Source organism: Trachemys scripta, chromosome 7 (genome assembly GCF_013100865.1).
Source record: "Trachemys scripta elegans isolate TJP31775 chromosome 7, CAS_Tse_1.0, whole genome shotgun sequence".
Taxonomy (NCBI): Eukaryota; Metazoa; Chordata; order Testudines; family Emydidae; genus Trachemys; species Trachemys scripta.
The window spans coordinates 57,062,015-57,078,461 of NC_048304.1; the positions used below are offsets into that span (position 1 = coordinate 57,062,015).

At 43.6% G+C, this 16,447-nt stretch overlaps 1 protein-coding gene across 1 annotated transcript in view; it reads left to right on the forward strand.

The window, feature by feature from the left end:
• TM9SF3 (transmembrane 9 superfamily member 3) overlaps window positions 1-16,447 on the forward strand; it is an 83,107-nt gene that overhangs the window by 29,937 nt on the left and 36,723 nt on the right. The window contains exons 4-6 of the mRNA XM_034775559.1: window positions 10,714-10,874; window positions 13,051-13,128; window positions 15,482-15,613. Coding sequence (XP_034631450.1) covers window positions 10,714-10,874; window positions 13,051-13,128; window positions 15,482-15,613 — 371 coding nt within the window. The remainder of the gene's footprint in view (window positions 1-10,713; window positions 10,875-13,050; window positions 13,129-15,481; window positions 15,614-16,447) is intronic.

A 16,447-nucleotide genomic window follows, 5' to 3' on the forward strand; every position in this document is an offset into this window, starting at 1 on the left:
CAGGGGTCGGCAACGTTCGGCACATGGCTCGCCAGGGTAAGCACCCTGGCGGGCTGGGCCAGTTTTATTTACCTGCTGACGCGGCAGGTTAATAAAACTGGCCCGGCCCGCCAGAGTGCTTACCCTGGCGAGCCGCGTGCCGAACGTTGCCGACCCCTGTTCTACATTCTTAATACATGAAAATATTAGTGGAGGAGTTGTGCAGGACAGTGTCTTGGTGTGATTCCTCTTGAGTCAATGGCACTAAACCAGGGATGCCTAAATTATCAGTCTGTTCTTTCTGCAGTCTGTCTTGACTCTCTTGGAAGTCCCTCTTCTGAGCAGGGATTTGTTGGACATCCTTAATTTGGTCTAGAAGTTGTGCTTTAATCTTGGATCAAAACACTTCTCCTTAACCAAATGGTGTCCATCTGTGACATCTCAACCTTCCTCGTAACTCCCCTTCCCCCCACCTTATTTATGCCTACTGGGAAGAGGTTTTAGATGCCGCTTGTACACTAGTGGCAAACTTTTTTGCCTGCTAAGTTTTGTGTCCAAGTTTTTCTGCCAATGCAGATTTCCATCTTTTAATTTGGTCAAATTCTGCATGTTTACATAGGTACTTGAGCTCTCATAGTCTGATTATAGAGAGGAGGAAGTACAAGGTGGACCTTGGTGGAGGGAGTAGGAAACCTCAGATCAGTCTAAAGTGACAGAAACAAGGGCTCAGCACAATTAGTTGAATGAGAGCTTCTCTCCTGCTGGTTATACCAGTCAACCTAATTTCACAGGTCTTATTATGGAGTTGAAGTAGCTATGCTCTGTACTTAGAAGAGCAACTGAGTTTCTATTATAAACTAGATTTTTGGCAGCTCTTCCTCCCAAGATCCACAAAGAGTCATATTGGTTTCAAAATTACCAGGCTAGGCTTGTGGCCATGTCAGGTTTTTTTTCCCCCTACCAAATTTGAAACAAATTGGACAGAAAATTTGAGACATGACCCCCTAACAATAGATTTTTTTTGGAACATTTCTAACTTTTTATTGCCACTTTGAAGCACAAAGAGTCTAGTTTACAGAACTTCCCTAGCTGAGATCTAGTGCAGAGGATCAGAGTTGAGTTGATGTAAACTCTAATTTAAAACGTGCTTAACTTTTGAATTAAGAACATAATTATGGCACATCTGCTCAGGCAAACTGTGTTTAGCCCATCAGGAGCTCTTTGGACCAGACTACAGCAGCAGAAAACAACTAGAGTAGAGGGGTTTTTCATTCCTCAGGTTTTCTAATGCTAGGTGGGGCTCTTCCCTGTATCTTCTTAGGGTCTGCTTATACTCCCAGAAGATCTTGGGGATAAAATGGCTTTTTCCCTGGAGGATTCCATGGTTGTCTTTGTCGTTCTCTCCCCGTCCCCTCCCCCCCAAACCCCTCCCTGAAAAAAAAGAAAAAGACAATCTTATGGAACTGGATGTAAGCTCAAGGAAAAAGTGTTAAGTTTCACATAAACCTTGTGTTCAGGTGAATTATTTTCTGTCCGAGTCACAAGACAAAGTTTTCTGCCCCTTCCCAGAAGGGATGTATGTGACTGTAGTTTAATAACAATAAAAAGACCAAGCCACTAGCCAGGATCCCTTTTGATAGTCAATATCCTGCATGATACTGCTCAGCTCTCCCTCAGGTGGATGTGGTCACGATTACTAGCCTCAGGAGTGAAAGCTTAAAATGTGTATTTTTCTGAGCACTTAAACATTTCTCCAATAAAGCATTAATATTTGCTCAACTGCTACTCTGGTTATTATCTATTTCTAGTGTAACTCAAAGCTTTTCATGTATGTTTAGTGCCTATCTGATAGGAAATTTAAGAGAGATTAATGACAGCGCAATATGTGACGCAGTAAACTTCTTGGGTGGGTGGTTATGATTAAATTACTTGCAACAGTCCTCCAATACAGCTAATGCACTTCTTATGTTATATTGAGAAAATCCTTCATTAACTAAAACATAAGTAAAAATGTTCTTGTTGGAAGTTTGAAAGTTCTTCTTTGAGTGATTGCTTATATCGATTCCAATTAGGTGTGCACATGCTGTGTGCACAGTCATGGGAAAGTTTTTTCCCCTAGTAGCTCCTGTCGGGTCGGCTATGGAGCCTCTTGGAGTGGCATTTTCATTACACTTAATATATGACCCTGCCGACCTGGCACCCCCTCAGTTCTTTCTTACCGCTCGTGACGGTCATTGGAACTGTCTGAAATGTCTGGGGGAGGTTCATCAAGCCGATAGGTGCAGGATTTGCAAAGGGTTTTGCCCTAGAACCAAAAAGAAGCGAGACTCTTGCCTTGAGCAGCTCCTTATGGAGGCGGCACGTCGACCTCAACCTCCTTCGGCGTGGCAGGACCCGACACAGAGTTCTTCGGTGCGTAGCGCCCCGGTGGCAGTGGTGGAAGCGGCACTGCAGAGCGACTCTGGTAGAGACCCACAGCACCGCTGCTCCCTGGCGCCGAAATCGGCGGGATCGACCTGGCACCACTCCCACTCCCTGGCGCAGAAGCAAGGGAGGAGTGGCTCTCCGTCACAGAGGCTCACCCCCCTGGTGCTGGTCAATGGGGCACGTCCTCGAGAGGAGCACCCAGTGCCAAAGCCTGTGGAAGCAGCACTGTCGACTTTGTCCCCGGGGAGTGGGGGGGCATCGAGTCCAGTGCTGTTGCACTCCCCAACCCACAGCATTAAGGAGGTACAGCTACTGTCCACTCTGGACACCTTTGCAGCCACAAGGGACCTCATCGCCATGACAGCGCCGAGGTCGCCTATGATTCACACCAAGCCTCTTGGTGCTCCTCGCCATGGGAGCAGTGGAGGAGGTTCCTTTGGAGCTACGGGGCAAGGGATTCTACTCCTAATACTTCCTAATCCCCAAGGCCAAGGGGGGGGGGGGGCGGGTCTCAGACCCATCCTGGACCTGCGTGGGCTCAACAAATTCATGGTAAAGTTGAAGTTCCATATGGTCTCCCTAGCCACCATTATTCCATCTCTAGACGTGTACTTTCACATAGTGATTCGTCCAGTGCACAGGCGCTTCCTGTGCTTCATGGTCAACCACGAACATTATCAATTCACTGCCTTTCCATTCGGCCTCTCAACGGACCCCCGAGTGTTCACCAAGTGCATGTTGGTTGTGGCTGCCTTCCTCCGTCAACAGCAGGTGCAGGTATACCCCTACCTCGACGATTAGCTGCTCAGGGGCCGCACCAGGGCACAGGTGTAGTCCCAACTCTACTTGGTCAGGTGCATGTTTGAGCAGTTGAGTCTCCTCTTCAACGTGGGGAAGTCGACCCTGGAACCAACCTAGAGAATAGAATTCATTGGGGCAGTGTTAGACTGTGTCCAGGCGCAGGCCCTTCTGCTGGAGTCCCGATTCTGAGCCATTAGGGACAACATTCAAAGTCTCCTGCAATTCCCAACCTCAACAGCAAGGGGATGCATGAGTTTCCTTGGCCATGTGGTGTCTTGCACTTACGTGAGCTGGCACGCCAGACTCCGGCTCAGACCGTTGCAGATGTGGCTCGCCTCGGCCTACAGCCTGGGGCGCAACTACTTTAATTCAGTGGTCACGGTGCACGGCAGGTCCTCACATCCCTTCGCTGGTGCCTCGACACCCCCAAGCGGTGTGCAGAGGAGTCCCCTTCAAATGTTATACCAATAAAATAAAAACCAGCAAGATCTTGTTAAAGGGAATAAGGCAATATGCCATATTTATTGCAAATACAGAAAGAATCAGAGTAAGCAAAGCAATCAGTTATAGTTACCAGCTTAGGAGTTGTTCATGTCAAGTCACTGGCCAGGTGGCCTGGACACGAGGGTGGAGCAGGGCCTTGTCAGATGTGCATCTGATGCTCCTGGAGGTTGGTTTGCAGAATCAGACCCAAAGTCCTTAGTCTTCAGGGTCTGTTTTTATAGGGATTTATCCTCATACAAGTTTATAGGGTTTGGTTCATCATGCTGTTCTCATGTTTGAAGTGATGATCAATCTCTGTTCTCACATTTGAGGTGATAGTCAATCACGCAGATGGCAGAGCAATGACGAAATGACAGTATGTTATCTTGTTCCTTGGCTCTTAGACCCCAGATCTCCAGTTCTTTGCTTTAACCACTGGCCCATGCAGGATAGTTTAAATGTGATTCATGAGCTGATAGCTTATTTTCTGGGTTGTGACTGGTAGAAATCTTATTCTTGGATAATTACAGAGACAATAAGATAATTCAGTAGGATTTCTGTTATGAAATTATTCCTCTGCCTCCTTCTAGAATTTCAACCCCTTTCTCTTGTTTCTCTGCTTGTACTCTAAGAGTACTGGTGTCTGTCAGTTGTGTTATGTAAACATCATGAGGAATACACAGGCTTTAAAGAACTTGGCATGCTGCTTTCAGACTAGGACTCTTTATCTTGTCTGGCCAAGCATCATCTGGAGTTCTTGCTTCAACCATCCTACTTTATTTTGTTTCTCATGTACCTGTTGAAACCTGAGCCCCACTTAACTAGTGTGGCAGTATTTTCTACCAGCAGCAGGGCTTTTCTCCTTTTACATATGTAGACAAAATCACTAGCACAGAAAATACAAATGCTACAAAAGTAAGTTTAAAAATTCAGAACAAGTTTTGGGGAGGAGTATTTTGAGGTATAAGTCCTGATGAGCATGGCAGTACAGGAGTGGTTGTGGCATGTGAACTATTAAATTCATACACTGCAAGAGGTGCTGCTTTGAAAGCACCATGTGAAGTCAATCAAAGCAGCCATTATTACACTCTCCTTACAACTCTTAGCAGGCTTTTTAAGAGCAGTTGTGGCTGACTTTTCTTGCTACCAATGGCTTTTCAGCTGCTGATGTTAGCATTCAAAATTAGATCATTGAGTAATGTTCCTGGCCAAACAGCACAGTTACATAGGGCTTGTCTACACTACCCACCGGATCGGTGCACAGTGGTCGATCTAATGGGGCCTGCACCCCTGACACCCTCCTGTGCCCCAACCCCCAGCTCTGATCCCCCTCTGAACCCCTCGGTCCCTGCCTGGAGCACCCTCCTGCCCCCACCTCTCCCCCTCAGCCCCAGAGCCCGCACCCCCAGCTGGAGCCCCTATGCCCCTCCCACCCCAACCTGCTGCCCCAGCCCGAAGTCCTCTCCTGAACCCTGAACTTCTCATTTCTGGCTCCACCCCAGAGCCCACACCCCCAGCTGGAACCTTTACCCCTTCCTGCACCCCAACCCCCAATTTCATGAGCATTCATGACCCACCATACAATTTCCATACCCAGATGTGGCCTGTGACATTGTGCAGTCTATATGGTTTGTTAAAAACATGATAATAAGTGAATATAATGTAACTGGAATATGCTTCATGCAAAAGGTCTCTTGTAAGGTGTCACGGACTCACAGATCGTGCCCACTCTTGGTGCCGTGCGGTCCGTGGGGGGGTGCCCCTTTCAGTGCAACAGCCCTTCTCAAGGGTCCACTCTCTCCCGGGGTCAGGCCCCACCACCTCCTCGAGCCACACCTCTCTGAGCCTTAGCACGTCTGCCTCTCGCCGGGGGCCCCCTCAGGGAGTCCACTCGCTCTGGACCCCCGGGGCCTCCATCCCCAAAGGGGTTGATGCAACCCTGTTCTCTCGACCGGAGTGACACTCAGCCAGCATAAAACAGGAGGGTCTATTGAGAGTTGAACACAGCACAGGAAACTCTCAGGGCCTCAGGCCTGGCCTCCCTCAGCCCAGCACATCCCAGTCTCTCTGCATCCAGGTGGGATCTGCCTGCTCCCCCTCTCCAACCCTGAGCCCCCCTGCTTCCCAGCTCGGCATCTGAGATCCCTGGCCCCAAGCCCCGCCTCTGTCCATTGTCTTCTCTCCAGGTGAACAGGGTTGTAAACTGGGGCCTCCTCTCCTCGCTTCTGTCCTCTGGCTGGAACCGGCTGGTTAGGTCACTGGGTCCTCACTCTGCAGCCCATTATTCTTCCACTGGCCAGAACCGGCTGCAACTCCTGAGCTGGGTCTCCGGGTCGGGGTCTCAGGCCACCGGTCGCTGGGGTATCCATCCTCCAGGCAATTGGCTGGGGTCCCAAGTTCCCTCTCCAGTCCTCTGTAACAACAAACTCCCTCACCCCTCACCTCATTAAACCAGTAACACCCAGGGAAACTGAGTCCCACCCCCTCCGCATGCAAACCATTGAAACCCCACCGAAAACGAGAAAAAACAAGAAAATCCCCCACTTCGTCACATAAGTTATTATTACATAGCTTACAATCTACTGAGTGTGATCATCCTATTTGTATAAATGTACCACTCTTGTATCTGAAACTAGAAATATGAAATATAACTCTGAGGGCCTATTGTAATTATGCAAAGTGTGGGCCATTAATAGTGGTTTGGAAGCTTGATGACTCCCATTGTCTGCAGATGGCTGTGTTTACCTGTGAGTCTTCCTGTATATATGTGTGCTGGCAAGTGGGTAATGAAGTCTTGTGATCATGTCATCTGAACTGGAATCCATTTTTAATCTGGTGCTTTTCCAGTGGGGGTGGGGTGGAAACCCAGAGGGACAAAGGGTTCCCGCCTTATGCAAAAGATATATAAAGGGGTGGAAGAGAACAGAGGAGGAGAGGAGCCATCATGAAAAATCCCCTAGCTATCACCCGAGCTGGAACAAGAGCTGTACCAGGAGAAAGAATTGTGCCCAGGCCTGGGAGGGGTCCAGTCTGAGGAAAAAACTTACTGAAGCATCTCTGAGGGTGAGATTATCTGTATTCAGTTTGATTAGACATAGATTTGTGTGTTTTATTTTATTTTGCTTGGTGACTTACTTTGTTCTGTCTGTTACTACTTGGAACCGCTTAAATCCTACTTTCGGTATTTAATAAAATCACTTTTTGCTTATTAATTAACTCAGAGTATGTATTAATACCTGGAGGAGCAAACAGCAGTGCATATCTCTCTATCAGGTATTATAGAGGCTGAACAATTTGAGTTTATCCTGCATAAGCTTTATACAGGGTAAAATGGATTTATTTGTGTTTAGACCCCATTGGGAGTTGGGCATCTGAGTGTTAAAGACAGGAACGCTTCTGTGAGCTGCTTTCAGGTAAACCTGAAGCTTTGGGGCAAGTAATTCAGACCCTGGGTCTGTATTGGAGCAGACGGGAGTGTCTGGCTTAGCAAAACAGGGTGCTGGGGTCCAGAGCTGGCAGGGAAAGCAGGGGGCAGAAGTAGCCTTGGCACATCGGGTGGCAGCTCCCAAGAGGGGTTCTGTGATCCAACCCGTCACATGGCCCTCAGGCCAAAAAGTTTGCCTATCCCTGTTTTACACAGTACTCAGACTGGAGCACCTAGATAAGTTGAATGGAGGACTAGATGCTCAAATTTGAGCTAGAAACACAAGCAATCTAGAAACAATAGGGATAGAAATATTTCTAATATAATTAGTGAATCTTGTATATATTGACTAAATGTTATGTATGCTGAAAAACGTGTTTTAATGTGATTCTAATATTTATTTGTAACTTCAAATGAATGGTATGCTTTTATGCAGACTGTTTATCCCTGCCTGCAGTGTAGCTTCCAGATGAACACTCTGGGCCTCTTTCAATGTAATGGTGAAGGCTAATCTTGGTTGTTGCATTTGTTGGAGCCAGGCCTCACCTTTTTATAGTTAATGGATCAACATAGCACAGATTACCATTATTATAACAGGTATAACTTGTTTGCATCACACATGAAGGCAGCAGGATAGAAGGTTCTGGTTCCAGTAAGGCAAAGTGGAACTATCAGAGCTGCAGTTCACTCCCTCAGTGTTGAGCTGTATCTGCACCAGAAAATTCATCCATTGCTTACAGGGTTGTCAGCAGTGAGTGTAGTTGAACTGGTGCTGAAAAGTGGCTATCCGCAAGTCTAGACAGGGCCAAATTCAGGAACTTGTTAAGCTCAGGCTTGATCATAGTTTGTGAAACAGTAAGCGTGGTTTGATTTAGGCACTGCTTTAGAGCCGCTTCAGGCTCACTGCTTCCATAGCACCAAACATTTTCCACAGTTGCTACCAATGGTTCACTTCCTCTACTGGCAGCAATGGCAGGAGCCCACCATGTTGATTAATCCTGCTCAGAACCTAACAGTACAAACACCAATGACCAGCTGTATCTTGCGTACACTAGCATTTCCATTGTTGCTACCATTAGTGGAGCTGAGCCATTGGTAGAACCAGTGGGGAATTTATAGGGTAATGGGTGAGAACCTAGATATTAGTGAGTAGTGTCCTGTAAATACCTTGGAGGGTGAGAATTTTCTCTTGGAGTGCTGGGAATGACAGAAATTGGATTTTCAGTAACTGGAACCTGTTAGCATTTTTTTAGGGATTCTTTGTGTTGAATCTGCGTTCCTGCTGTTACCCATTGGCCTTAACATCGGTTCAGCTTGTTTCCACAAGTTTACCACCCTTGGGAGGCCTACTGTAGACTTGCCTGTCTGCATTTTAAGCACCATATTTTTTAACACTGTAAAATGTTCCTAGTGTAGATAAGGCCTTGGTGGGTTTTTTCTTGGTTCAGCTTGTTACTGTGTCTCCTTAATGGGTTAGCTGAGCCCTACCATGTGCTACTAATAGAAAGCAAGTCTGTTCTGAAGAGTTTGGGGGAATAGAATTCAAATGGCATGGCCTCTTGCTATGAATTCTAGGCAGTATATGCTTAACTTATTTGGTAAAGCAGACCACTTTTCTTAACAGGTGTCAAGAAATCTGAGCTCCCATCAAAATGGTCTTCTTTATATGACTCTCCTAATTCTGCCTATGAGCATGGTAGAAGTTTGCCTGCCAGCATGTTCTGTTCTGTTCCTTCTGGTTGTCCACTATGGGAGCGACTGTTAGGCCACTGTTGGATTTACCAGTGTGACACACCATCAACACTTGAAGTTACACTTAGGAGGAAAGCTTGAAAGGCCTGGAAATGGAAGAGCGCTCGCTAGATGATATCTAGATAGCTTACAATAACTCTTGTATGTAGGCAATGAAAAGGCATTGACCTCAAATTACTATTGGAAGGACTGCATCTGATTTACTGACATCTAGAAGGTTACCTAGCCTTTGTTGTTTTAAATTGAATCCAGGCAAAATGAGATGAATACTTTTCTTCAGACTTGCTACAGAGCCATGGCAGATAATAGACTGACTCGGCTCTATGGCATGCAGTCTCCTTGATTGGTTGTATTGGTGTGTTAACATACTCCTTCAAGAGGTGGTTGATCTGAATATCCTTTTAGCTGTTTAGAGATCCAGAGTGTTGTGGCTTTGGGCAACACCAGCAGAGCAGATGTCAGCATAGCCACAAATCGGCAAATGTTCTTCCTGCACGGTGTACGTGAGGCAACACTGAACAGAGGAGCTTGAATGAGATGTGAAGAAAAATACTATCTTGAAAAATAAAGGGCATAGATAACCTTCAAGTGCTGTTTTTTCATATATCTGTTCCTTTGGGGAAACCCTTTCCATTGCCTTTCACCTGCTTGCTTTTTTTTAGACATGTCTTCCTATATGTTTGCACACTTTGGATGCTAATATTATAAGAGGTAGAACGTCTCAATTCTGAATCTTGTTTTCTTTATAAAAAAATTGGGGTCCTTCTTATGTTTTTATACATGGCTCTTCACCACAGTTTGTAGCTGCCAAAGGCATCCTGTTTGTTTGAGGTGTTATGAAGAACCTGAAGTATGTGTCCTTGAAGTTATTCTTAGGAGGGAGGGTATGTGTTCCATGGCTGAGGCCCATGTACTCAATGGCTACTGAACCCAACTTTTATGATACAGTCCCGGATTCTGTGGAACTCTTGTGTGACAGAGAAGAAATGTTGCAGCAGCTACATGAAAATGAAGAAACTTGTAACAGATAATGAAAATCAGTAATGCAATCAACCCAGTCTCTCTAGTGGTGTCTGATCACCTCTCTTCCTGGAGTTGAGGAGCACCTCTAGAATTAGGATAGGATCAGACTGGATATTTCTCCTAAAATGATGTGTAGCAAAATAGTTAAGTGTTTGTATTTTGCTTTGTCACTCAGGAAATGGAGATGAATGGGGCCATGAAAGATCTTGCCAGTGTCCATCAGCAAAAGTAGAGCAGTCAGGACCTTTTGTTTCTGACAAACAGCAGAAAAAAATTGAGTGAAAATTAGGACACAAGGTGTGGGGGAGTGTGATGAGGCAGAGGTGGCAATAATGAATGTGGGATATAGAATTAATGTGAAGTGAGTCACAGAGGAGGAAAGAGTGAGTGAATGAAAGGATAGATGGAACAAGGGAGAGGAGAAAGTAAGAGGGGGAGGGATTGGAATTAAAGTTTTGGTCATAAACTTTATACTGGCACTCAGATTAAAAGTTAGAAGGAACATCGATAAAACTGTGTCTTGCAATACTAATATGGTCCTTGTTATCTGCACCTGTACATTTACTGTGATATCATCACGGTCTACTGGTCTAGCAAATCAGTTGCTTGAAGGTGCAACACTATCAAACACACTAGTTCAAAAACAAGGAAGACTTAAATGTATGTCCTGATTTTTTTTTTTTGTAATGTTAATTTAGCTACCAAGATTATTTTTGTAGTGTGCCATAGCATATCAAATGTTCATGAAATTATTCACAAAATACTCTTGAAAAATGTTTGTAATTTGCGTGTTGTGTCTTATACAATACTTGTTTCTTCTACAGGTATTGTTGGTGAAGCAGATGAAAATGGGGAAGACTATTATCTTTGGACCTACAAAAAACTTGAAATTGGTTTTAATGGAAATAGAATTGTGGATGTGAATCTGACAAGTGAAGGAAAGGTCAAATTGGTTCCAAATACCAAAATCCAAATGTCATATTCAGTAAGTAATGCAGGAATATACACAGGGGATAAGAAATTCTGCAGGGTATAGTACATTAGGAATAGTTACTCACATATCCAAAATTGATGTCTGTGTTTTTACAGGGAAAGCTATCATAAGTGAAGATGCATCTTTTCTATAACTTGCAGTTTGTAGAATTACATTTTAAATGCTGATATAATGCATTTTAAACAACTAACTGAAGCATGTAAACAGGGTGGCTTTAATATGGGTTCATGGTTCAGTTGCACCCACAGAAATCATAAAACTAGGGGTGTAAAACCAGGCAAACATTCATTTCCCCCGGAGCTGTGTGGACAGAGGCGGTGGCCCTGGGGGAAGGAGGAGTATTGGCGAGCGAACCCATCCCACACTCACCGCTCAGCAGCTGCTCCTGTCCCACGGGGCTGAGTGTTTTGACCTGATGCACAGGATTGCAGTGCCACTCACTGAAATTTGGCCTGGCCGTCATCCTGTCATGGCTTTAGAGAAAAGCAAAATGTGTCTGAAAGTGTGCATATATTGGTCTTTTCCTATGTCATGTTTCATGCCTAATGACACTAGCGTACTTGGAATCAAATTTCAAATCTACAAGTAACGGTCCTATCTAGTTCACAGGTTTGTTTGTCCCAGGGCAGTTTACATCAATGAGTAGTTGAATGACCTATGTGACAGATGATAATGGTATCTTAGTCCGGTTCCTAGTGCAGAGCAAGGTTCCCCCTAAATGGGCAAACAAGGACCATGGTCTGATCAGCTCCTGCTCTGCTGAGGTGCTTTGTCACCAGGAGGCATCTCTCTCCTGCTTGGGAGGAGAGTTCCCACAGCTGCCAATGCTGTTGCTGGCATTGGGAAGAAGCTTGGCCTGAAGGTCTCAGTATGCACCCACCAATGATTGAGGAGAGGGGAAAGCACCCCTGGGCCTCTTGGATGTAGCAGAAAAGAGGAAAAGTAAGAGTATTGAAAGTAAAACCAGTTTAATGTTGTGGTTTATTTAATGAACTGTATGCTAACAGTACATACACACACATGCGCGCTTATGTGTACCTTCCACTACACTGCTTTACTTTAACAGACAGTCTCACATTTACACTTAAAGTTCTTCGTTATTAACACTAACACATCTACCTAATATATTAGATTTTCTTAACATAATGGATTTTTCTTTGAAGAATTTAGCTGCCACCCTGTGGCAAATCTCTGTTGAGAATGTCCAAAATGCTTTTTTTCAAAAGCTTGTAACATGACTAAATTTGGGTGGATTTTCAAGGGGCTGGGAAAAGGCATGTCCCTCAATCTGGGGCAACTCTTGCCAAACGTAAGTCCTTGCTCCAACACAGAGGTACTAGAGCTTCTGCATGAAACTGTTGTTTAAGAATTTTAACTTGGCAAAGCGTCTTTCCTTAATAACCTTATTCCAAGAACAACTGAACTGTTTCAGCAAAAACTTTCCAGAAACATTTAGTTTGAGGCAGACACCTGGCACGAGAACGTCTGCCTGAACAGTTACTTTGTCAAAATGACGAGTAACCTAAAACAGGACTTGAAATGGAAAGTGTAAGGCACATATAACAATTAAAAAAAGAACCATTGTTGAGGACTAAGGCTATGTCTACACTTAAGCCATTACAGTGGTGCACAGCTGCAGCACTGCAGCTGCACCGTTATAGCACTTCAGTGTAGACACTTACTATGGCGACAGGAGGGGTTCTTCCATCACTGTAGTTAATCCACTGCCCATAGAAGCGATAATTGAATTCTTTTGTCAATGTAGTGCTATCTCCCTGGGGGGTTTGGTTGGTTTAACGATGTCGCTCAAGGGTGTAGATTTTTCATACCACTGAGCAATGCAACTGGGTCGACCTAACTCTGTAATGTGGACCTGGCCTACGGGTACCCAAGACTAATCTTCTTCCTTGTTCTTACATGTGCTTTCTCAGATGAGGGTTGGAGTAGTTTGCAGGGCAGCATGGGGAAATATTCATTGCTGTTGCTTATGCTGTTCCTGTTCTGTAGATTTTAGTCTTTAGGGGCTGTCAGCCCAGCACCTTTTGCTATCTCATAAATTCATTTTTAAACTGAAGAAAAAAGTCTGAAATGGACAGTTTGTAAATCCCTATGGATTTATGGCTGAGCAAGTGTGGGCTTTTCAAGTATAAATCTTTTCTATCTCCAGGTGAAATGGAAAAAATCAGATGTGAAGTTTGAAGATCGATTTGACAAGTACCTTGACCCATCTTTCTTTCAACACAGAGTATGTAGTTCTAAAACAACCATACAAAACTTCCTTTGAAATGTACCCTGGTTCAGAAAGGCCAGTGGAACAGTTCTCCATGCTGCTCCAAATGCTGCTGTTGTAGTGATAAAGGAGAGGTAAAATGTTTTGGAGGTAGCTTTGTGCCTTTTGAGAAGGGTGCAGATAAAATACTTAAAAATGTAAAAATGGCTCAATCCAGTTGATTTTATTTTTAACATGAGGCTACTTGTGGAATAGCACTCTTCATGGGAAAACTTTTCTCTGCAGCACCCCGTAAGTTAAGAAGGCAGCATGTATGAATTCTTATGAATAGTTACTCAAGTGTAAAGATGTCAGAGATGCAGTAGGGAGCACACATTGTGCTGCTTCATGAGAAAATGCTGTATAGAGACTTTCTGACTGATTGAGTCTATCTGAAACTGTCCCAGTAGCCTTTTTAATTCTGCTCCCCTGCTATACTTGTGTCCTGCTCCCATCCCCTCTCCTAGCAGAGTACAGTAAACAGTTGTTCCGCCTTGATATATCCTAAGCAGCATTAATGTTATGCTCACAACAGAAGAAGGTAAATGGTGCTGAATCAGTATCGCTTAGGACCTATCAGTTGCCCACTCTATTTACTGGTTGTGTTTTTGTTTTGAATTGGGGAAAAAACAACAATCCTTTTGATTTAGACAGGTAAGCTGCACTTTTCATTGAAGCAGACAGGTAGCAGCTCGAATTATGGTATCGAATTCTCCTAAAGCCTTTTACTGCCATTGTCCCATTTGGGATTTCAGGGTGGAGTTGGAGTAGAATTTGGATGGGGTTTTTAAAGATCAGCGGCTTACTGTCTGCTGTGGCAATCGTCCTCTGCCTCTTTTCCACTTTGTATGAACTTGTGAAATGATTGCAGCAATATGAAAATATTAATAACTGAAAATCTCCAGTGTCATTTTGATGATAAGGCAAAATGGCTCTTCTTTCCCATGTTAATAATGAGAACAGTTAATGGACAGTGGAACAGTTTCACAGACTGCTGAAAGTGCTAACAGCATAGTGAACAGGTATGGGGGAAGTGTACACTTTTCATGCTAAATCCTGATTTATTTTTCTCGGGTAGAGAATTAACCAGTGCTAGAACAAGAGATGAGCTCAAATTGAAGTCCCTGGTCTCTGGGGAAGTTCGTATCTTGATCTGAACTTGGGGTGGGCACATCTCTAGTTAAAACTACTTACAAGCACTCTGTACATAGCTCTTCTTCTGGTAAGGTAGATGTTAGTTACTAGCTGATTGTCAATGTGTTTTTCAGTTTTGAACAGGGAGATGTATGTTGGTCCCCTTAGCTGCAAATTATGACACTGCTTTTCAAGTTCTAAATTTTCCCAAGGAATGTTCTTAAGATTTTAAAATAGTCCCTGCAATACTAAATTTCAAAGTTGGTAGCAACTAATAAATGTCATATTTGGGTTGTGTTTGGTTTTTTTGAGTGACGTTTTTGAGGTAGGTTAGAATTATTCAGCATTGGAAGGATATTTTAAATAAATTAAATGTTAGTTACTCCCAGAGCTAATAACTTTCATTGTACATTGTGCCACACTTTTGACCTGACCTACAACTAGTTTGCCAAGATTTCATCTCATGTAGTAACAGATGTAGGAATGTTTCCCATGGTCAAGCTCAACTTTTTCCTTAGGTTTTGCAAAATTCAGTCCCACTCAGATTACTATTCCTAGTCTGATGTGTGACATTGCAGCATGAGCTATGCTGGTAATGTTTTTTACAATAGAATCATTCTGGAGCGGAGAGGTAGCAGACAGTTAAATAGCATGACCTGACGAAGAGCGCTTTGTTAGTTTGAAAGCCTCTCTCATCAAGAGAAGTTGGTCCAATAAAATATATTACCTCACCCATTTTGTCTCAGGGAAATAGCATGTTACTTTATGATGTGGTTTTGCAGCATTGATTGTTTTGTCTCAAATGGAAACAAAATATTGCAACTGCAACTGTGGTATAGCTTAAAACTGTTAATGGTGCTTGACCCGTCTGCTATTCAATAGGATGGCTCGAGGTTCCAGTAAAGTGCCTATTGGGATTTCAAATCAGAATGGGAATCTTCTGGACTGAATGCCTTTGGTTGTAAGAAGGAAAATGTTGAGATTTAACTATTAATGTTCTGTAGGAGCTTAGTTTGACTAATGGACACATTCAACATGTGTTGCGGAAGATGATGAAAACTAGCAAAATTTTGCAAGCTATATTTAATAGGATTTGTCCAAGCTTTAGATACTTAGCACAATAGTTTGTACTGACTCTTATTGGGCACTAATATGTACCTACAGTACTTAAAATTGAGTCTTTTTTTTCTTGTAGATTCACTGGTTTTCAATTTTCAATTCCTTCATGATGGTCATCTTTCTGGTGGGTTTAGTGTCTATGATATTAATGAGAACATTGCGAAAAGATTATGCACGATATAGCAAAGAAGAAGAAATGGATGATATGGTAAGACTTGCACTAAGTTCTTAAAAATTTTAGTAAGACCTATTGCTTTTTCTGGTGTTGATTTCATTGGTGCTCATGAATAGTTTTCTTCACCAAAATAGAAAATAAATTTGTGGAGAAAATTTGTCTAGGAAGTGGTCAGGGAATTCTCTCCAGAAGAGAATGGCTTTCAGATTTCCCAACTAGAGCAACCTAATTTCCTGTTACAAGAATCGGTTGCTGGCTACTGAGGACTGAATTAGGAAACTTAAAGCTGTTGGGACAGACTGCACAGAGGATTGGTGATGAGACAATAGCCTTTCACTTCTAGGTTGCAGCTTTGAATTCTGCTTAGGGTTGTAGTAGCTGAGAGTTCATAAACTCTGCTGCTTGTGAAATGTTTGGTCCACCCAGTCCAGTGCTAGTTCCTATTGTACACATTACCATGGCTGGCACTAGCTGGCACATTCCTGTGTAGAAGGGCCAAAAACTAACTGGGTATGGAAACTGAGCTCCCCTCTGGCCCTGCTAGAGCTGGTCCCTCCAACGCATGTGTGAGGCACGTTGGCAGGGCATTGTGGAACACATGCATTACCATTTTATATATATATATATATATATATATATATATATATATATATATATATATATATATATATATATAAAATCTCTTGTGCGGATAATTTGGGCTTTTGTCCCAGAGCTTTCAAGCAGCCATATTCCACAAGTGCCAATTTTACACATGCTATCTTTAAAAAAAATTAAAACAAACAACAAAATCCTCCCTATTGGGCCCCTGTGCTTCGGAAGTCTCTGTAAACCCCTAAAGACTGACATTTGTGGGTTGGGGAAGTA